Raw genomic sequence first — 22826 nt, forward strand, 5'->3', positions numbered from 1 at the left:
ATCTTGTTATGGTTATAGAGGAGTCATCTCATCTTGTTATGGTTGTAGAGGAGTCATCTCATCTTGTTATGGTTATAGAGGAGTCATCTTGTTATCGTTATAGAGGAGTCATCTTGTTATGGTTATAGAGGAGTCATCTTGTTATGGTTATAGAGGAGTCATCTTGTTATGGTTATAGAGGAGTCATCTCATCTTGTTATGGTTGTAGAGGAGTCATCTCATCTTGTTATGGTTGTAGAGGAGTCATCTTGTTATGGTTGTAGAGGAGTCATCTCATCTTGTTATGGTTATAGAGGAGTCATCTTGTTATGGTTATAGAGGAGTCATCTCATCTTGTTATGGTTATAGAGGAGTCATCTCATCTTGTTATGGTTGTAGAGGAGTCATCTCATCTTGTTATGGTTATAGAGGAGTCATCTTGTTATGGTTGTAGAGGAGTCATCTTGTTATGGTTGTAGAGGAGTCATCTTGTTATGGTTGTAGAGGAGTCATCTTGTTATGGTTATAGAGGAGTCATCTTGTTATGGTTATAGAGGAGTCATCTCATATTGTTATGGTTGTAGAGGAGTCATCTTGTTATGGTTATAGAGGAGTCATATTGTTATGGTTGTAGAGGAGTCATCTCATCTTGTTATGGTTATAGAGGAGTCATCTCATCTTGTTATGGTTGTAGAGGAGTCATCTTGTTATGGTTATAGAGGAGTCATCTTGTTATGGTTATAGAGGAGTCATCTCATCTTGTTATGGTTGTAGAGGAGTCATATTGTTATGGTTATAGAGGAGTCATCTTGTTATGGTTGTAGAGGAGTCATCTTGTTATGGTTATAGAGGAGTCATCTCATCTTGTTATGGTTATAGAGGAGTCATCTCATCTTGTTATGGTTATAGAGGAGTCATCTCATCTTGTTATGGTTGTAGAGGAGTCATCTTGTTATGGTTGTAGAGGAGTCATCTCATCTTGTTATAGTTGTAGAGGAGTCATCTTGTTATGGTTATAGAGGAGTCATCTCATCTTGTTATGGTTGTAGAGGAGTCATCTTGTTATGGTTATAGAGGAGTCATCTCATCTTGTTATGGTTATAGAGGAGTCATATTGTTATGGTTATAGAGGAGTCATCTCATCTTGTTATGGTTATAGAGGAGTCATCTTGTTATGGTTATAGAGGAGTCATCTTGTTATGGTTATAGAGGAGTCATCTCATCTTGTTATGGTTGTAGAGGAGTCATCTTGTTATGGTTATAGAGGAGTCATCTCATCTTGTTATGGTTATAGAGGAGTCATATTGTTATGGTTATAGAGGAGTCATCTCATCTTGTTATGGTTGTAGAGGAGTCATCTTGTTATGGTTATAGAGGAGTCATCTCATCTTGTTATGGTTGTAGAGGAATCATCTTGTTATGGTTATAGAGGAGTCATCTTGTTATGGTTATAGAGGAGTCATCTCATCTTGTTATGGTTGTAGAGGAGTCATCTTGTTATGGTTATAGAGGAGTCATCTTGTTATGGTTGTAGAGGAGTCATCTCATCTTGTTATGGTTGTAGAGGAGTCATCTCATCTTGTTATGGTTATAGAGGAGTCATCTTGTTATGGTTATAGAGGAGTCATATTGTTATGGTTATAGAGGAGTCATCTCATCTTGTTATGGTTATAGAGGAGTCATATTGTTATGGTTATAGAGGAGTCATCTTGTTATGGTTATAGAGGAGTCATCTCATCTTGTTATGGTTATAGAGGAGTCATCTCATCTTGTTATGGTTATAGAGGAGTCATCTCATCTTGTTATGGTTATAGAGGAGTCATCTCATCTTGTTATGGTTATAGAGGAGTCATCTCATCTTGTTATGGTTATAGAGGAGTCATCTTGTTATGGTTATAGAGGAGTCATCTTGTTATGGTTATAGAGGAGTCATCTCATCTTGTTATGGTTATAGAGGAATCATCTTGTTATGGTTATAGAGGAGTCATCTCATCTTGTTATGGTTGTAGAGGAGTCATCTCATCTTGTTATGGTTGTAGAGGAGTCATCTTGTTATGGTTATAGAGGAGTCATCTTGTTATGGTTATAGAGGAGTCATCTCATCTTGTTATGGTTATAGAGGAGTCATCTCATCTTGTTATGGTTATAGAGGAGTCATCTTGTTATGGTTATAGAGGAGTCATCTTGTTATGGTTATAGAGGAGTCATCTCATCTTGTTATGGTTATAGAGGAGTCATCTCATCTTGTTATGGTTATAGAGGAGTCATCTTGTTATGGTTATAGAGGAGTCATCTCATCTTGTTATGGTTATAGAGGAGTCATCTCATCTTGTTATGGTTATAGAGGAGTCATCTTGTTATGGTTGTAGAGGAGTCATCTCATCTTGTTATAGTTGTAGAGGAGTCATATTGTTATGGTTATAGAGGAGTCATCTCATCTTGTTATGGTTATAGAGGAGTCATATTGTTATGGTTATAGAGGAGTCATCTCATCTTGTTATGGTTATAGAGGAGTCATCTTGTTATGGTTATAGAGGAGTCATCTCATCTTGTTATGGTTATAGAGGAGTCATCTTGTTATGGTTGTAGAGGAGTCATCTCATCTTGTTATGGTTGTAGAGGAGTCATCTCATCTTGTTATGGTTGTAGAGGAGTCATCTCATCTTGTTATGGTTATAGAGGAGTCATCTTGTTATGGTTATAGAGGAGTCATCTCATCTTGTTATGGTTATAGAGGAGTCATCTTGTTATGGTTGTAGAGGAGTCATCTTGTTATGGTTGTAGAGGAGTCATCTCATCTTGTTATGGTTATAGAGGAGTCATCTCATCTTGTTATGGTTATAGAGGAGTCATCTCATCTTGTTATGGTTGTAGAGGAGTCATCTCATCTTGTTATGGTTATAGAGGAGTCATCTTGTTATGGTTGTAGAGGAGTCATCTCATCTTGTTATGGTTATAGAGGAGTCATCTCATCTTGTTATGGTTGTAGAGGAGTCATCTCATCTTGTTATGGTTATAGAGGAGTCATCTCATCTTGTTATGGTTGTAGAGGAGTCATCTTGTTATGGTTATAGAGGAGTCATCTCATCTTGTTATGGTTATAGAGGAGTCATCTCATCTTGTTATGGTTATAGAGGAGTCATCTTGTTATGGTTGTAGAGGAGTCATCTTGTTATGGTTATAGAGGAGTCATCTCATCTTGTTATGGTTGTAGAGGAGTCATCTCATCTTGTTATGGTTGTAGAGGAGTCATCTCATCTTGTTATGGTTGTAGAGGAGTCATCTCATCTTGTTATGGTTGTAGAGGAGTCATCTTGTTATGGTTGTAGAGGAGTCATCTCATCTTGTTATGGTTGTAGAGGAGTCATCTCATCTTGTTATGGTTGTAGAGGAGTCATCTCATCTTGTTATGGTTATAGAGGAGTCATCTTGTTATGGTTGTAGAGGAGTCATCTCATCTTGTTATGGTTATAGAGGAGTCATCTTGTTATGGTTATAGAGGAGTCATCTCATCTTGTTATGGTTGTAGAGGAGTCATCTCATCTTGTTATGGTTGTAGAGGAGTCATCTTGTTATGGTTATAGAGGAGTCATCTCATCTTGTTATGGTTATAGAGGAGTCATCTTGTTATGGTTGTAGAGGAGTCATCTCATCTTGTTATGGTTATAGAGGAGTCATCTTGTTATGGTTATAGAGGAGTCATCTCATCTTGTTATGGTTATAGAGGAGTCATCTTGTTATGGTTATAGAGGAGTCATCTCATCTTGTTATGGTTATAGAGGAGTCATCTTGTTATGGTTATAGAGGAGTCATCTTGTTATGGTTGTAGAGGAGTCATCTCATCTTGTTATGGTTATAGAGGAGTCATCTCATCTTGTTATGGTTATAGAGGAGTCATCTTGTTATGGTTATAGAGGAGTCATCTTGTTATGGTTATAGAGGAGTCATCTCATCTTGTTATGGTTGTAGAGGAGTCATCTCATCTTGTTATGGTTGTAGAGGAGTCATCTTGTTATGGTTGTAGAGGAGTCATCTCATCTTGTTATGGTTATAGAGGAGTCATCTCATATTGTTATGGTTATAGAGGAGTCATCTTGTTATGGTTATAGAGGAGTCATCTCATCTTGTTATGGTTATAGAGGAGTCATCTCATCTTGTTATGGTTATAGAGGAGTCATCTCATCTTGTTATGGTTATAGAGGAGTCATCTCATCTTGTTATGGTTATAGAGGAGTCATCTCATCTTGTTATGGTTATAGAGGAGTCATCTCATCTTGTTATGGTTGTAGAGGAGTCATCTTGTTATGGTTGTAGAGGAGTCATCTCATCTTGTTATGGTTATAGAGGAGTCATCTCATCTTGTTATGGTTATAGAGGAGTCATCTCATCTTGTTATGGTTGTAGAGGAGTCATCTTGTTATGGTTATAGAGGAGTCATCTTGTTATGGTTATAGAGGAGTCATCTTGTTATGGTTATAGAGGAGTCATCTTGTTATGGTTATAGAGGAGTCATCTCATCTTGTTATGGTTATAGAGGAGTCATCTCATCTTGTTATGGTTATAGAGGAGTCATCTTGTTATGGTTGTAGAGGAGTCATCTCATCTTGTTATGGTTGTAGAAGAGTCATCTTGTTATGGTTATAGAGGAGTCATATTGTTATGGTTATAGAGGAGTCATCTTGTTATGGTTATAGAGGAGTCATCTCATCTTGTTATGGTTATAGAGGAGTCATCTCATCTTGTTATGGTTGTAGAGGAGTCATTCATTGTTATGGTTATAGAGGAGTCATCTTGTTATGGTTATAGAGGAGTCATCTTGTTATGGTTATAGAGGAGTCATCTCATCTTGTTATGGTTATAGAGGAGTCATCTCATCTTGTTATGGTTGTAGAGGAGTCATCTCATCTTGTTATGGTTGTAGAAGAGTCATCTTGTTATGGTTATAGAGGAGTCATATTGTTATGGTTATAGAGGAGTCATCTTGTTATGGTTATAGAGGAGTCATCTCATCTTGTTATGGTTATAGAGGAGTCATCTCATCTTGTTATGGTTGTAGAGGAGTCATCTTGTTATGGTTGTAGAGGAGTCATCTTTTTTTTTTAACTTTTTTTTTTTAACCCCTTTTCTCCCCAATTTTGGTGGTATCCAATCGCTAGTAAATACTATATTGTCTCATCGCTACAACTCCCGTACGGACTCGGGAGAGACGAAGGTCGAAAGCCACCCGTCCTCCGAAGCACAACCCAACCAAGCCGCACTGCTTCTTAACACAGCGCGTCTCCAACCCGGAAGCCAGCCGCACCAAAGTGTCGGAGGAAACACCGTGCACCTGGCCCCCTTGGTTAGCACGCACTGCGCCCGGCCCGCCACAGGAGTCGCTGGAGCGCGATGAGACAAGGATATCCCTACCGGCCAAACCCTCCCTAACCCGGACGACGCTAGCCCAATTGTGCGTCGCCCCACGGACCTCCCGGTTGCGGCCGACTGCGACAGAGCCTGGGCGCGAACCCAGAGACTCTGGTGGCGCAGCTAGCACTGCGATGCAGTGCCCTAGACCGCTGCGCCACCCGGGAGGCCGTAGAGGAGTCATATTGTTATGGTTATAGAGGAGTCATATTGTTATGGTTATAGAGGAGTCATCTCATCTTGTTATGGTTATAGAGGAGTCATCTCATCTTGTTATGGTTATAGAGGAGTCATCTTGTTATGGTTATAGAGGAGTCATCTTGTTATGGTTATAGAGGAGTCATCTCATCTTGTTATGGTTATAGAGGAGTCATCTCATCTTGTTATGGTTGTAGAGGAGTCATCTCATCTTGTTATGGTTATAGAGGAGTCATCTTGTTATGGTTATAGAGGAGTCATCTCATCTTGTTATGGTTATAGAGGAGTCATCTTGTTATGGTTGTAGAGGAGTCATCTTGTTATGGTTGTAGAGGAGTCATCTCATCTTGTTATGGTTATAGAGGAGTCATCTCATCTTGTTATGGTTGTAGAGGAGTCATCTCATCTTGTTATGGTTGTAGAGGAGTCATCTTGTTATGGTTATAGAGGAGTCATCTCATCTTGTTATGGTTATAGAGGAGTCATATTGTTATGGTTGTAGAGGAGTCATCTTGTTATGGTTATAGAGGAGTCATCTCATCTTGTTATGGTTGTAGAGGAGTCATCTCATATTGTTATGGTTATAGAGGAGTCATCTTGTTATGGTTATAGAGGAGTCATCTCATCTTGTTATGGTTGTAGAGGAGTCATCTTGTTATGGTTATAGAGGAGTCATCTCATCTTGTTATGGTTGTAGAGGAGTCATCTTGTTATGGTTATAGAGGAGTCATCTCATCTTGTTATGGTTGTAGAGGAGTCATCTTGTTATGGTTGTAGAGGAGTCATCTTGTTATGGTTATAGAGGAGTCATCTCATCTTGTTATGGTTGTAGAGGAGTCATCTCATCTTGTTATGGTTATAGAGGAGTCATCTTGTTATGGTTATAGAGGAGTCATCTCATATTGTTATGGTTATAGAGGAGTCATCTTGTTATGGTTATAGAGGAGTCATCTCATCTTGTTATGGTTGTAGAGGAGTCATCTTGTTATGGTTATAGAGGAGTCATCTTGTTATGGTTGTAGAGGAGTCATCTCATCTTGTTATGGTTATAGAGGAGTCATCTCATCTTGTTATGGTTATAGAGGAGTCATCTCATCTTGTTATGGTTATAGAGGAGTCATCTCATCTTGTTATGGTTGTAGAGGAGTCATCTTGTTATGGTTATAGAGGAGTCATCTCATCTTGTTATGGTTGTAGAGGAGTCATCTCATCTTGTTATGGTTATAGAGGAGTCATCTTGTTATGGTTATAGAGGAGTCATCTCATCTTGTTATGGTTGTAGAGGAGTCATCTTGTTATGGTTATAGAGGAGTCATCTCATCTTGTTATGGTTGTAGAGGAGTCATCTCATCTTGTTATGGTTATAGAGGAGTCATCTCATCTTGTTATGGTTGTAGAGGAGTCATCTCATCTTGTTATGGTTGTAGAGGAGTCATCTTGTTATGGTTATAGAGGAGTCATCTTGTTATGGTTATAGAGGAGTCATCTCATCTTGTTATGGTTATAGAGGAGTCATCTCATCTTGTTATGGTTATAGAGGAGTCATCTCATCTTGTTATGGTTATAGAGGAGTCATCTCATCTTGTTATGGTTGTAGAGGAGTCATCTCATCTTGTTATGGTTGTAGAGGAGTCATCTTGTTATGGTTGTAGAGGAGTCATCTCATCTTGTTATGGTTATAGAGGAGTCATCTCATCTTGTTATAGTTGTAGAGGAGTCATCTCATCTTGTTATGGTTGTAGAGGAGTCATCTCATCTTGTTATGGTTGTAGAGGAGTCATCTTGTTATGGTTATAGAGGAGTCATCTTGTTATGGTTATAGAGGAGTCATCTCATCTTGTTATGGTTATAGAGGAGTCATCTTGTTATGGTTGTAGAGGAGTCATCTCATCTTGTTATGGTTATAGAGGAGTCATCTCATCTTGTTATGGTTGTAGAGGAGTCATCTCATCTTGTTATAGTTGTAGAGGAGTCATCTTGTTATGGTTGTAGAGGAGTCATCTTGTTATGGTTATAGAGGAGTCATCTTGTTATGGTTATAGAGGAGTCATCTCATCTTGTTATGGTTGTAGAGGAGTCATCTTGTTATGGTTATAGAGGAGTCATCTTGTTATGGTTATAGAGGAGTCATCTCATCTTGTTATGGTTATAGAGGAGTCATCTTGTTATGGTTATAGAGGAGTCATCTTGTTATGGTTATAGAGGAGTCATCTCATCTTGTTATGGTTATAGAGGAGTCATATTGTTATGGTTATAGAGGAGTAATCTTGTTATGGTTGTAGAGGAGTCATCTCATCTTGTTATGGTTGTAGAGGAGTCATCTTGTTATGGTTATAGAGGAGTCATCTTGTTATGGTTATAGAGGAGTCATCTCATCTTGTTATGGTTGTAGAGGAGTCATCTCATCTTGTTATGGTTGTAGAGGAGTCATCTTGTTATGGTTATAGAGGAGTCATCTTGTTATGGTTATAGAGGAGTCATCTTGTTATGGTTGTAGAGGAGTCATCTTGTTATGGTTATAGAGGAGTCATCTTGTTATGGTTATAGAGGAGTCATCTTGTTATGGTTGTAGAGGAGTCATCTCATCTTGTTATGGTTATAGAGGAGTCATCTTGTTATGGTTATAGAGGAGTCATCTCATCTTGTTATGGTTGTAGAGGAGTCATCTCATCTTGTTATGGTTATAGAGGAGTCATCTTGTTATGGTTATAGAGGAGTCATCTTGTTATGGTTGTAGAGGAGTCATCTCATCTTGTTATGGTTATAGAGGAGTCATCTCATCTTGTTATGGTTATAGAGGAGTCATCTTGTTATGGTTATAGAGGAGTCATCTTGTTATGGTTGTAGAGGAGTCATCTCATCTTGTTATGGTTATAGAGGAGTCATCTCATCTTGTTATGGTTATAGAGGAGTCATATTGTTATGGTTGTAGAGGAGTCATCTCATCTTGTTATGGTTATAGAGGAGTCATCTCATCTTGTTATGGTTATAGAGGAGTCATCTTGTTATGGTTATAGAGGAGTCATCTTGTTATGGTTATAGAGGAGTCATCTTGTTATGGTTATAGAGGAGTCATCTTGTTATGGTTATAGAGGAGTCATCTTGTTATGGTTATAGAGGAGTCATCTTGTTATGGTTATAGAGGAGTCATCTTGTTATGGTTGTAGAGGAGTCATCTCATCTTGTTATGGTTATAGAGGAGTCATCTCATCTTGTTATGGTTATAGAGGAGTCATCTCATCTTGTTATGGTTATAGAGGAGTCATCTTGTTATGGTTATAGAGGAGTCATCTTGTTATGGTTGTAGAGGAGTCATCTCATCTTGTTATGGTTATAGAGGAGTCATCTCATCTTGTTATGGTTATAGAGGAGTCATCTTGTTATGGTTATAGAGGAGTCATCTCATCTTGTTATGGTTATAGAGGAGTCATCTCATATTGTTATGGTTATAGAGGAGTCATCTTGTTATGGTTGTAGAGGAGTCATCTTGTTATGGTTATAGAGGAGTCATCTCATCTTGTTATGGTTATAGAGGAGTCATCTCATCTTGTTATGGTTATAGAGGAGTCATCTTGTTATGGTTATAGAGGAGTCATCTCATCTTGTTATGGTTATAGAGGAGTCATCTTGTTATGGTTATAGAGGAGTCATCTTGTTATGGTTATAGAGGAGTCATCTTGTTATGGTTATAGAGGAGTCATCTTGTTATGGTTATAGAGGAGTCATCTTGTTATGGTTATAGAGGAGTCATCTTGTTATGGTTATAGAGGAGTCATCTTGTTATGGTTATAGAGGAGTCATCTCATCTTGTTATGGTTATAGAGGAGTCATCTTGTTATGGTTATAGAGGAGTCATCTTGTTATGGTTATAGAGGAGTCATCTCATCTTGTTATGGTTGTAGAGGAGTCATCTTGTTATGGTTATAGAGGAGTCATCTCATCTTGTTATGGTTGTAGAGGAGTCATCTCATCTTGTTATGGTTGTAGAGGAGTCATCTTGTTATGGTTGTAGAGGAGTCATCTCATCTTGTTATGGTTATAGAGGAGTCATCTCATCTTGTTATGGTTATAGAGGAGTCATCTCATCTTGTTATGGTTATAGAGGAGTCATCTCATCTTGTTATGGTTGTAGAGGAGTCATCTTGTTATGGTTGTAGAGGAGTCATCTTGTTATGGTTATAGAGGAGTCATCTCATCTTGTTATGGTTATAGAGGAGTCATCTCATCTTGTTATGGTTGTAGAGGAGTCATCTCATCTTGTTATGGTTATAGAGGAGTCATCTCATCTTGTTATGGTTGTAGAGGAGTCATCTCATCTTGTTATGGTTGTAGAGGAGTCATCTTGTTATGGTTATAGAGGAGTCATCTTGTTATGGTTGTAGAGGAGTCATCTTGTTATGGTTATAGAGGAGTCATCTCATCTTGTTATGGTTATAGAGGAGTCATCTTGTTATGGTTATAGAGGAGTCATCTTGTTATGGTTATAGAGGAGTCATCTTGTTATGGTTGTAGAGGAGTCATCTCATCTTGTTATGGTTATAGAGGAGTCATCTCATCTTGTTATGGTTGTAGAGGAGTCATCTTGTTATGGTTATAGAGGAGTCATCTTGTTATGGTTATAGAGGAGTCATCTCATCTTGTTATGGTCGTAGAGGAGTCATCTCATCTTGTTATGGTTATAGAGGAGTCATCTCATCTTGTTATGGTTGTAGAGGAGTCATCTTGTTATGGTTATAGAGGAGTCATCTTGTTATGGTTATAGAGGAGTCATCTTGTTATGGTTGTAGAGGAGTCATCTCATCTTGTTATGGTTGTAGAGGAGTCATCTCATCTTGTTGTCATGTGATGCCTAACTAGTAGCTGCAATAAATTAAGTACACTTAAGTACACAAGCACAAACACAAAGCAAAATGCAGAGCTATCTGTCCCTGAATTGATTGGTCTGTCAGTGTCCTCTACTGTATGCTTATTGTTATTGTTGAATGTATGGTTATTTTGACACTTGGTTATTGTTTTCCCGTTGACAATATTGATTATTATTATTATTATTTGTAGTACGTTAATATTGTGAATTAATTATTTAATCTCCAAAGTACTCATTGGCAAAATGTACATTGCTATGTCATGCCAATAAAGCAATTTGAATTAAATAGAGAGAGAGACAGAGAGAGAGAGAGAGAGAGAGAGAGAGAGAGATACAGAGATACAGAGATACAGAGATACAGAGAGAGATACAGAGATACAGAGAGAGATACAGAGATACAGATAGAGATACAGAGAGAGATACAGAGATACAGATAGAGATACAGAGAGAGATACAGAGATACAGAGAGAGATACAGAGAGAGATACAGAGAGAGAGCTCATCAATAAGCATGAGGTCAGACAGTCAGTGTTGGTCTGAGTGGGCCTTGTTAGGAAGCAGCAGCGGAGGATTAGTAGAGCTGGTAAAGGCTTAAAGGTACACCTCTCTCTCCCTCCCTCCACCTCTTGGTGCTGTGAGAGGAGAGGACGGGTGGGAGGGAGGGTGAGACTGTCAGAGGAGCAGGGAGACACCTGCTGGTCGCTGGCCTGAAAGACACCGTGTGGTTTGAGCTGGCTGGATGGGGCTATGATTGTGTCTCCGCAGTGTGGCTCTGTATTCTACCATGGATGGGACTACAAGCTGTGTCTTTCTGTCTGTCGATGTGCTCTGCTCTGGTGCACAGGACTCTGAGGATGTCATTGTGGATACAGAGAAAGGAAGGAAAGACAACAGTACTGAGCTGTTACAGGAAGGAAAGACAACAGTTCTGAGCTGTTACAGAGGAAGGAAAGACAACAGTACTGAGCTGTTAGAGAGGAAGGAAAGACAACAGTACTGAGCTGTTAGAGAGGAAGGAAAGACAACAGTACTGAGCTGTTACAGAGGAAGGAAAGACAACAGTACTGAGCTGTTACAGGAAGGAAAGACAACAGTTCTGAGCTGTTAGAGAGGAAGGAAAGACAACAGTACTGAGCTGTTAGAGAGGAAGGAAAGACAACAGTACTGAGCTGTTAGAGGAAGGAAAGACAACAGTTCTGAGCTGTTACAGAGGAAGGAAAGACAACAGTACTGAGCTGTTAGAGGAAGGAAAGACAACAGTACTGAGCTGTTACAAAGGAAGGAAAGACAACAGTACTGAGCTGTTACAGAGGAAGGAAAGACAACAGTACTGAGCTGTTAGAGGAAGGAAAGACAACAGTACTGAGCTGTTACAGAGGAAGGAAAGACAACAGTACTGAGCTGTTAGAGAGGAAGGAAAGACAACAGTTCTGAGCTGTTAGAGGAAGGAAAGACAACAGTACTGAGCTGTTAGAGGAAGGAGAGACAACAGTACTGAGCTGTTAGAGGAAGGAGAGACAACAGTACTGAGCTGTTAGAGAGGAAGGAAAGACAACAGTTCTGAGCTGTTAGAGGAAGGAAAGACAACAGTTCTGAGCTGTTACAGGAAGGAAAGACAACAGTTCTGAGCTGTTAGAGATGAAGGAAAGACAACAGTTCTGAGCTGTTAGAGGAAGGAAAGACAACAGTACTGAGCTGTTAGAGGAAGGAGAGACAACAGTACTGAGCTGTTAGAGGAAGGAGAGACAACAGTACTGAGCTGTTAGAGGAAGGAAAGACAACAGTACTGAGCTGTTACAGGAAGGAAATACAACAGTACTGAGCTGTTAGAGATGAAGGAAAGACAACAGTTCTGAGCTGTTAGAGGAAGGAAAGACAACAGTTCTGAGCTGTTAGAGGAAGGAAAGACAACAGTACTGAGCTGTTAGAGGAAGGAGAGACAACAGTACTGAGCTGTTAGAGGAAGGAGAGACAACAGTACTGAGCTGTTAGAGGAAGGAAAGACAACAGTACTGAGCTGTTACAGGAAGGAAATACAACAGTACTGAGCTGTTATCCTCATTGTGGATAGTCAGATTAATATAATTGTTTGGTTTAAACGTTTACATGCTTTGCAAGAAGAACAAGTTCCCTAATAATGTGACTTTTACAATATTTTACTGATGAGTACTTTCATATTCCCAGCAACAAGTTGATGTTTAGTTACTGATAAATACACGTGAACCTCTTCACCCTGCTGCTCATCACCGTCTCATTCTCTTGCTGAACAGTGGGACTGTTCCATCACAACACTTCCTACATCAATCATATGAGAGAGAGGGAGAGAGAGGGAGAGAGAGGGAGACAGACAGCTAGAGATCGTCAGAGGGAGGGAGGGGGGAGGGAGGGAGACAGAGAGAGAGAGAGAGAGAGAGATGTGTAATGTTTACTGTTAATTTTTATTGTTTATTTCACTTTTGTATATTATCTACCTCACTTGCTTTGGCAATGTTAACACATGTTTCCCATGCCAATAAAGCCCCTTGAATTGAATTGAATTGAATTGAATTGAATTGAATGAATTGAGAGAGAGAGAGAGAGAGAGAGAGAGAGAGAGAGAGAGAGAGAGAGAGAGAGAGAGAGAGAGAGAGAGAGAGAGAGAGAGAGAGAGAGAGAGAGAGAGAGAGAGAGAGAGAGAGAGAGAGAGAGAGAGAGAGAGAGAGAGAGAGAGAGAGAGAGAGAGAGAGAGAGAGAGAGAGAGAGAGAGAGAGAGAGAGAGAGAGCTGCTCCAGTAGGTAGCAGAATGTGTATCTGTCTAGTGGACTAGATTACCAGCCCGCAGTTAAATCCCTGCAGAGCCCCTAAGTGAGCATTATCAGTATGGTGCAGTACACTCTCCTCTCTATTCCTCCTCTCTCCTCTCTATTCCTCCTCATCTCCTCTCTATTCTTCCTCTCTATTCCTCCTCTCTCCTCTCTATTCCTCTTCTCTCCTCTCTATTCCTCCTCATCTCCTCTCTATTCCTCCTCTCTCCTCTCTATTCATCTTCTATCCTCTCTATTCCTCCTCATCTCCTCCCTATTCTTCCTGTCTCCTCTCTATTCCTTCTCTCTCATCCTATTCCTCCTCTCTCCTCTCTATTCCCCCTTTCTCCTCTCTATTCCTTTTCTCTCCTCTCTATTCCTCCTCTCTATTCCTCCTCATCTCCTCTCTATTCCTCCTCTCTCCTCTCTTTTCCTCCTCTCTATTCCTCCTCATCTCCTCTCTATTCATCCTCTCCTCTCTATTCATCCTCTCCTCTCTATTCCTTCTCTCTCATCCCTATTCCTCCTCATCTCCTCTCTATTCATCCTCCCCTCTCTATTCATCCTCTCCTCTCTATTCATTCTCTCTCATCCCTATTCCTCCTCATCTCCTCTCTATTCATCCTCTCTTCTCTATTCCTCCTCTCTCTTCTCTATTCCTCCTCTCTCATCTCTATTCCTCCTCTCTCCTCTCTATTCATCCTCTCTCCTCTATATTCCTCCTCTCTCTTCTCTATTCCTCCTCTCTCCTCTCTATTCCTCCTCTCTATTCCTCCTCTCTCCTCTATATTTCTCCTCTCTCCTCTATATTCCTCCTCTCTCCTCTCTATTCCTCAACTCGTCTCTATTTCTCCTCTCTTCATCCTCTCCTCTATATTACTCTTCTATATTCATCTCCTCTCTATTCCTCCTCTCCTCTCTATTCCTCCTCTCTATTTCTCCTCTCTCCTCTATATTCCTCCTCTCTCCTCTCTATTCCTCAACTCGTCTCTATTTCTCCTCTCTTCATCCTCTCCTCTATATTACTCTTCTATATTCATCTCCTCTCTATTCCTCCTCTCCTCTCTATTCCTCCTCTCTATTCCTCCTCTCTCCTCTATATTCCTCCTCTCTCCTCTCTATTCCTCAACTCGTCTCTATTTCTCCTCTCTTCCTCCTCTCCTCTATATTACTCTTCTATATTCATCTCCTCTCTATTCCTCCTCTCCTCTCTATTCCTCCTCTTGATTCCTCCTCTATATTCCTCCTCTCTCCTCTCTATTCCTCCTCTCTCCTCTCTATTCCTCCTCTCCTCTCTATTCCTTCTTATTCTAGTGTAAAATAAAGAAATGTAGCGTGACAGCCAGGGAGAGATAAACCAGAGAGAGAGAGAAAGAGGGGGATGGAGGAGGAAGATGAGAGAGAGAGAAATAGGGGGATGGAGGAGGAAGATGGAGAGAGATGAGAGAAAGATGGGGATGGAGGAGGAAGGTGGAGAGAGATGAGAGAAAGAGAAAGAGGGGGATGGAGGAGGAAGACAGAGAGAGAAAGAGAAAGAAGGGGATGGAGGAGGAAGATGGAGAGAGAAAGAGAAAGAAGGGGATGGAGGAGGAAGATGGAGAGAGAAAGGGGGGGATGGAGGAGGAAGATGGAGAGAGAAAGGGGGGGATGGAGGAGGAAGACGGAGAGAGAAAGAGAAAGAGGGGGATGGAGGAGGAAGACGGAGAGAGAAAGAGAAAGAGGGGGATGGAGGAGGAAGACGGAGAGAGAAAGAGAAAGAGAAAGAGGGGGATGGAGGAGGAAGACAGAGAGAGAAAGAGAAAGAAGGGGATGGAGGAGGAAGATGGAGAGAGAAAGAGAAAGAGGGGGATGGAGGGGGAAGACGGAGAGAGAAAGAGGGGGATGGAGGAGGAAGACGGAGAGAGAAAGAGAAAGAGGGGGATGGAGGAGGAAGATGGAGAGAGAAAGAGAAAGAAGGGGATGGAGGAGGAAGACGGAGAGAGAAAGAGGGGGATGGAGGAGGAAGATGGAGAGAGAAAGGGGGGGATGGAGGAGGAAGACGGAGAGAGAAAGAGGGGGATGACGGAGAGAGAAAGAGAAAGAGGGGGATGGAGGAGGAAGATGGAGAGAGAAAGGGGGGGATGGAGGAGGAAGACGGAGAGAGAAAGAGAAAGAGGGGGATGGAGGAGGAAGACGGAGAGAGAAAGAGGGGGATGGAGGAGGAAGACGGAGAGAGAAAGAGGGGGATGACGGAGAGAGAAAGAGAAAGAGGGGGATGGAGGAGGAAGACGGAGAGAGAGAGAGAGAGAGAGAGGGGGATGGAGGAGGAAGACGGAGAGAGAGAGAAAGAGGGGGATGGAGAAGAGAGATGAGAGAAAGAGAAAGAGGGGGATGGAGGAGGAAGACGGAGAGAGAGAGGGGGATGGAGGAGGAAGACGGAGAGAGAGAGAAAGAGGGGGATGGAGAAGAGAGATGAGAGAAAGAGAAAGAGGGGGATGGAGGAGGAAGACGGAGAGAGAAAGAGGGGGATGGAGGAGGAAGACAGATGCAGCTCCGTTGTCATTAATTCACGTCCTGTTCTTACAGCTGCGTTATGAGTTATGACCAGAGCTCTGAGGTTAGATTTATTTTGACGTTGAACGCTGCGTTAAATCAGTCCTCCAGGCAGAATTGATAACCTTTAATGTTAGGTGGTAAGAGATTGAGATCGTGCTATGTGGCATGCTGGATCCTGTTGTTTCCTCAAGTCCTTTTAGTTCCCTGAAAAATGATTCCTCAGAAATACTATTTCCATGAACAGCTAAAAAAATCTAGATCATTCCTGAAAGGCCTGTGTTAAGGAAAGTAGGTGTGTGTGTGTGTGTGTGTGTGTGTGTGTGTGTGTGTGTGTGTGTGTGTGTGTGTGTGTGTGTGTGTGTGTGTGTGTGTGTGTGTGTGTGTGTGTGTGTGTGTGTGTGTGTGTGTGTGTGTGTGTGTGTGTGTGTGTGTGTGTGTGTGTGTGTGTAGAGATGTAGTCCGAACATGTCTGAGGACACAGATACAGATCATTGTTAACCAACAGATTACATGACTGAGCAGGGTAAACAGTCAACACATGCCAAGGTATCTCACTGCCGCACGATGGAAGGAGAGCTCTTTCTCTCTCTCTGTCCCTCTCTTTCTCTGTCTCTGTCTTTCTCTCTCTCTCTGTGTCTCTCTCTCTCTTCAATTCAATTGACTTTTATGACATTGTCAAAGTATACATGTCGAAAAATACAAATCAAATATATATGTAAATATATATATATTTATATATAAATAAATGGTGGGACCAACAGTAATAATAATAGTAGTAGTGGACATGGGATTACCATTAACAACAGCTACAACAACAATATTAATCAGAACAACAATACATTAAATCAACAGTAGTAGACCAGTATCAACATGACTAAGAAGACACATGACCTGGTAGTAGACCAGTGTCAACATGACTGAGAAGACACATGACCTGGTAGTAGACCAGTGTCAACATGACTAAGAAGACACATGACCTGGTAGTAGACCAGTGTCAACATGACTGAGAAGACACATGACCTGGTAGTAGACCAGTCTCAACCTGACTGAGAAGACACATGACATGGTAGTAGACCAGTGTCAACATGACTGAGAAGACACATGACCTGGTAGTAGACCAGTGTCAACATGACTGAGAAGACACATGTCCTGGTAATAGACCAGTGTCAACATGACTGAGAAGACACATGACCTGGTAGTAGACCAGTGTCAACATGACTAAGAAGACACATGACCTGGTAATAGACCAGTGTCAACATGACTAAGAAGACACATGACCTGGTAGTAGACCAGTGTCAACATGACTGAGATGACACATGACCTGGTAGTAGACCAGTGTCAACATGACTAAGAAGACACATGACCTGGTAATAGACCAGTGTCAACATGACTGAGAAGACACATGACCTGGTAGTAGACCAGTGTCAACATGACTAAGAAGACACATGACCTGGTAGTAGACCAGTGTCAACATGACTAAGAAGACACATGACCTGGTGTGAAAAACAAAACAAAACAAGATGGGAAATATTATCAACATGTCTTTGCACTTTTCACTGGCTGTCCCTCAGGCTGTGGCAGGAGGACACATATTTGGCTGCCAAAACTGCGCATTTTGGCTTTTCACCCAATAAATATTAGATTTTTTCTTCATCTTTTATAGTTTCAAATTCTTTGTACTGAATGATAATTTTGGGAAAGAAATATTCTCTTAGGTCTGAGTATTTGTCACAGTGTAATAGGAAATGTAGCTCTGTCTCTACCTCTCCCCTGGAGCAGAGTGATCACAGCCTGTCCTCTCTGGGCAGCCAGGTTTGTCTGTGACGACCGGTCTCTATAGCCAGACTGTCCTCTCTGGGCAGCCAGGTTTGTCTGTGACGACCGGTCTCTATAGCCAGACTGTCCTCTCTGGGCAGCCAGGTTTGTCTGTGACGACCGGTCTCTATAGCCAGACTGCTCACTGAGTCTGTACCTAGTCAGTGTTTTCCTCAGTTTTCTATCAGTCACAGTGGTCAGATAGTCTGCCACCATGTACTGTCTGTTTAGAGACAAATAGCCTTGAAGTTTACTAAGATGTTTTGTGGTGTCTTTCCAATAGGTGATTATTATTATTTTTGTTTTGTGATGATTTGGTTGGGCCAGATTTTCTGAGGGCTGTCCTGAGTCTCTATGGGGTTGGTTTGGGTTGGTGAACTGAGCCTCAGAACCAGCTGTCTGAGGGCTGTCCTGAGGCTCTATGGGGTTGGTTTGGGTTGGTGAACTGAGCCTCAGAACCAGCTGGCTGAGGGCTGTCCCGAGGCTCTATGGGGTTGGTTTGGGTTGGTGAACTGAGCCTCAGAACCAGCTGGCTGAGGGCTGTCCCGAGGCTCTATGGGGTTGGTTTGGGTTGGTGAACTGAGCCTCAGAACCAGCTGGCTGAGGGGACTCTTCTCTGGTTTCATCTCTTGACATTGTAGAGCTGTGTGATGAAGAGTGATGAAGATGGTTGAGCCTCAGAACCAGCTGGCTGAGGGGACTCTTCTCTGGGTTCATCTCTTGACATTGTAGAGCTGTGTGATGGAATGTTTTGGGGTCACTTGTTTTTAGATGGTTGTAAAATTTGATGGCTCTTTTTCTATTCGAATGAGGAGGGGGTATTGGTCCAATTCTGCCCTACATGCGTTATTTGGAGTTTTTCTTTGTACTTGCAATAGAGTCTTGCAAAACTCTGCATTAAGTATTTCGATTGGATGTTTGTACCATTTGGTAAATTCATTATTAGAGAGTGGACCCCATACTTCACTGCCATATAGAGCAATTGGTTCTATAACTGATTGAAAAATGTTGAGCCAGATTCTAATTGGAATTTTTTATTTTAATGTTCCTTTTTAATGGCATAGAATGTTCTTCTTGCTTTGTCTCTCAGCTCATTCACAGCCATGTGAAAGCTTCCTGTGTTGCTGATATTTAGTCCTAGATATGTGTAGTTTTTGGTGTGTTCTAATAGAACTGTGTCCAAATAGAATTTATATTTGTCATCCTGATTTCCAGACCTTTTTTGGAATATCACTATATTTGTTGTTTTTTAGGTTAACGGTCAGAGCCCAGGTCTGACAGAACCTGTGAGGACGATCTAGGTGCTGCTGTAACCCCTCTTTAGTGGGAGACAGCAGCACCAGGTCATCTGCGTACAGCAGACACTTGATTTCAGTGTTGTGTAGGGTGATACCAGGTGCTGCCGATTCTTCTAATGTTTTCTGCCAATTCATTAATGTAGATGTTAAATAGTGTTGGACTTATTGGGCAGCCCTGTTTCACTCCCCGCCCCTGAGAGAATAAGTCTGTTTGCTTTTTGCCAATTTTAACCGCACATTTTGTTTTTAGTGTACATTGACTTAATAACATATGTTTTCCCTCCAATACCACTTTCTATTAGTTTATAAAAAAGACCTTCGTGCCAAATTGAATCAAATGCTTTCTTGAAATCTACAAAACACGAGTAGATTTTGCCTTTGTTTTGGTTAACTTGTTTATCAATTAGAGTGTGGAGGGTGTAAATGTGGTCTGTTGTACGATAATTTTTTAGAAATCCAATCTGGCTTCTGCTCAGGACGTTGTGTTCGTCAAGGAAATTATGTAGTCTGCTATTTATAATACTGCAGAGAATTTTCCCCCAAGTTGCTGTTAACGCAAATTATTCTGTAATTATTTGGGTCAAATTTGTCTCCATTTGTGATCAATCCCTGGTTCCAAATATCGGGGGGGAATACCTGCAGTGAGGATAATGTTGAAGCGTTTGAGTATAGCAAATTTGAATTTGCTGTCTGTATATTTGATCATTTCATTTAAAATACCATCAGCACCACAGGCCTTTTTGGGTTGGAGAGTGCAAAGTTTTTCTAATAATTCTTCTTCTGTAATTGGGGTATCCACAGGATTCTGATAGTCTTTGACTGCTAATTCAAGGATTTGTAATTTGTCTTGTATATCTTTTTGTTCTGGGCTCTTTGTTATATTGCTGTAGAGGTTTGCAAAGTGATTTCTCCACATATCCCCATTTTGGATAACCAATTCCTCATGATGAGGTTTGTTTAATTTATTCCAATTCTCCCAGAAGTGGTTTGATTCTATGGTTCCTCAATTACTGTCTCTTTCTCTCTGTCTGTCTCTGTCTCTCTGTCTGTCTCTGTCTGTCTCTGTATCTCTGTCTCTCTGTCTGTCTCTGTATCTCTGTCTGTTTCTCTGTCTGTCTCTGTATCTCTGTCTGTTTCTCTGTCTGTCTCTGTATCTCTGTCTGTCTCTGTATCTCTGTCTGTCTCTCTGTCTGTCTCTGTCTCTCTGTCTGTCTCTTTCTCTCTGTCTGTCTCTGTCTCTCTGTCTGTCTCTGCCTGTCTCTGTATCTCTGTCTCTCTCTGTGTCTCTGTCTCTCTGTCTGTCTCTTTCTCTCTGTCTGTCTCTGTATCTCTGTCTCTCTCTGTGTCTCTGTCTGTCTCTGTATTTCTGTCTCTCTCTCTCTGTGTCTCTGTCTGTCTCTGTCTCTCTGTCTGTCTCTGTCTCTCTGTCTATCTCTGTACACCAACATACCTTTGTCCTTGTCAGATAGGCTGCTATACAGATTAATGTACAGAAGGAGGCCCAAAAAAATTCCTCTCCAATTTTATTTATTATTATAATTTTTTTGAAATACCGTAATTTAACCAGGCAAGTCCGTTAAGAACACATTCTTATTTACAATGACGGCTTAGGAACAGTGGGTTAACTGCCTTGTTCAGGGGCAGAACTACAGATGTTTTACCTTGTCAGCTCAGGGATTCAATCCAGGTTATTGGCACAACGCTCTAACCACTAGGCTACCAAATTGGTTAATTTGCAAATCAGAATATTTTTTGGGTAAATATTATCTATTGTTTATTGATTAAACGAGTAGCTCTGTTGAGCCTGAAACATTCTTCCTCACCTCAAGTTCAACTGTCTGTTGGAGCGCCGGCTGTCTTTCTCTGAAACCCTGGTGTGTGTGTTTGCACAACACTATCTCAGTTCAGAGGCTTCTCTTCTTCCAGTGTCACTGTGGTTGTGTGTCAGTCAGACAGCCAGTCAGTCAGCCAGCCAGCCAGTTAGTCAGTCAGTCAGACAGTGTGAGAGGCCACTGCCAGGGCTTGTTGAGAGTGTCACTGTGACTGAGAGGAATGCCATTCTCTTTGAGGTGCTTGTCACCTGTCAAATCAATAGCTCTACCTCTCTCCTTCCACACACCTGCCAGCTCCCTCCTAACACACACATACGGGAACACACACAACTCACAGAGGCACAGACACACACACAGAGACACAGACACACACACAGAGGTCACAGCTCCCCCTAACACACACATAAGGGAACACACACAACTCAGAGGCACAGACACACACACAGAGGTCACATCTCCCTCCTAACACACACATAAGGGAACACACACAACTCACAGAGGCACAGACACACACACACAGACATACACACTGCAATATCCAGTTTTTTTTTATCGCTGTCTTCTCCTCCAGAGGTCACTAGTTTAATGTCTTTGTCTCTCTGTCTTCTCTTCCAGAGGTCACTAGTTTGTCTTTGTCTCTCTGTCTTCTCTTCCAGAGGTCATTAGTTTAATGTCTTTGTCTCTCTGTCTTCTCTTCCAGAGGTCACTAGTTTAATGTCTTTGTCTCTCTGTCTTCTCTTCCAGAGGTCACTAGTTTAATGTCTTTGTCTCTCTGTCTTCTCCTCCAGAGGTCACTAGTTTAATGTCTTTGTCTCTCTGTCTTCTCCTCCAGAGGTCACTAGTTTAATATCTTTGTCTCTCTGTCTTCTCCTCCAGAGGTCACTAGTTTAATGTCTTTGTCTCTCTGTCTTCTCCTCCAGAGGTCACTAGTTTAATGTCTTTGTCTCTCTGTCTTCTCTTCCAGAGATCACTAGTTTAATGTCTTTGTCTCTCTGTCTTCTCTTCCAGAGGTCACTAGTTTAATGTCTTTGTCTCTCTGTCTTCTCCTCCAGAGGTCACTAGTGTAATGTCTTTGTCTCTCTGTCCTCTCCTCCAGAGGTCACTAGTTTAATGTCTTTGTCTCTCTGTCTTCTCCTCCAGAGGTCACTAGTTTAATATCTTTGTCTCTCTGTCTTCTCCTCCAGAGGTCACTAGTTTAATGTCTTTGTCTCTCTGTCTTCTCCTCCAGAGGTCACTAGTTTAATATCTTTGTCTCTCTGTCTTCTCCTCCAGAGGTCACTAGTTTAATGTCTTTGTCTCTCTGTCTTCTCCTCCAGAGGTCACTAGTTTAATGTCTTTGTCTCTCTGTCTTCTCTTCCAGAGGTCACTAGTTTAATGTCTTTGTCTCTCTGTCTTCTCATCCAGAGGTCACTAGTTTAATGTCTTTGTCTCTCTGTCTTCTCCTCCAGAGGTCACTAGTTTAATGTCTTTGTCTCTCTGTCTTCTCTTCCAGAGGTCACTAGTGTAATGTCTTTGTCTCTCTGTCCTCTCCTCCAGAGGTCACTAGTTTAATGTCTTTGTCTCTCTGTCTTCTCCTCCAGAGGTCACTAGTTTAATGTCTTTGTCTCTCTGTCTTCTCTTCCAGAGGTCACTAGTTTAATGGCTGGAAGGTAGAGGTCACAGAGGGACAAAATGACCTCCATTCCGTCGATGGACAGGCACATACAGCAGACCAACGACCGTCTGTTGTGTATCAAACAGGTGAGTTTCCACTTGTTTCCAACGTGGTCCCTGATGGACACACGTCAAACAGAAGAGAGCGACATTAATCCATCTGTACTACCTTATTCCGTTTGTTTTTTCTTGGACCAATCTAGTGTTTAACCATAAAATATAAATAGTTACAGCAGCATTTCCCAGACTGGATCCTGTGGACCCCAAGTGGGGGACATTTTGTTTGTTGCTCTACAAAGCTGATTCGAATAATCTTAGTGTGATGATGAGTTAAACAAATATGTACAATGTCAGTCAAATGTTTGGACACATCTATTCATTCAAGGGTTTTTCTTTATTTTACTATTTTCTACATTTTAAGATTCTTCAAAGTAGCTACCCTTTGCCTTGATGACAGCTTTGCA

The 22826-nt window shown here is 41.3% G+C and overlaps 1 protein-coding gene across 1 annotated transcript in view; it reads left to right on the top strand.

The window, feature by feature from the left end:
* Positions 1-22826, top strand: part of LOC139569942 (zinc finger MIZ domain-containing protein 1-like) — a 286857-nt gene that overhangs the window by 107350 nt on the left and 156681 nt on the right. Inside the window, exon 2 of the mRNA XM_071391332.1 lies at positions 22334-22449. Coding sequence (XP_071247433.1) covers positions 22381-22449 — 69 coding nt within the window. The 5' untranslated portion in view covers positions 22334-22380. The remainder of the gene's footprint in view (positions 1-22333; positions 22450-22826) is intronic.

The sequence above is a fragment of the Salvelinus alpinus genome, chromosome 3 (assembly GCF_045679555.1).
Source record: "Salvelinus alpinus chromosome 3, SLU_Salpinus.1, whole genome shotgun sequence".
NCBI lineage: Eukaryota > Metazoa > Chordata > Actinopteri > Salmoniformes > Salmonidae > Salvelinus > Salvelinus alpinus.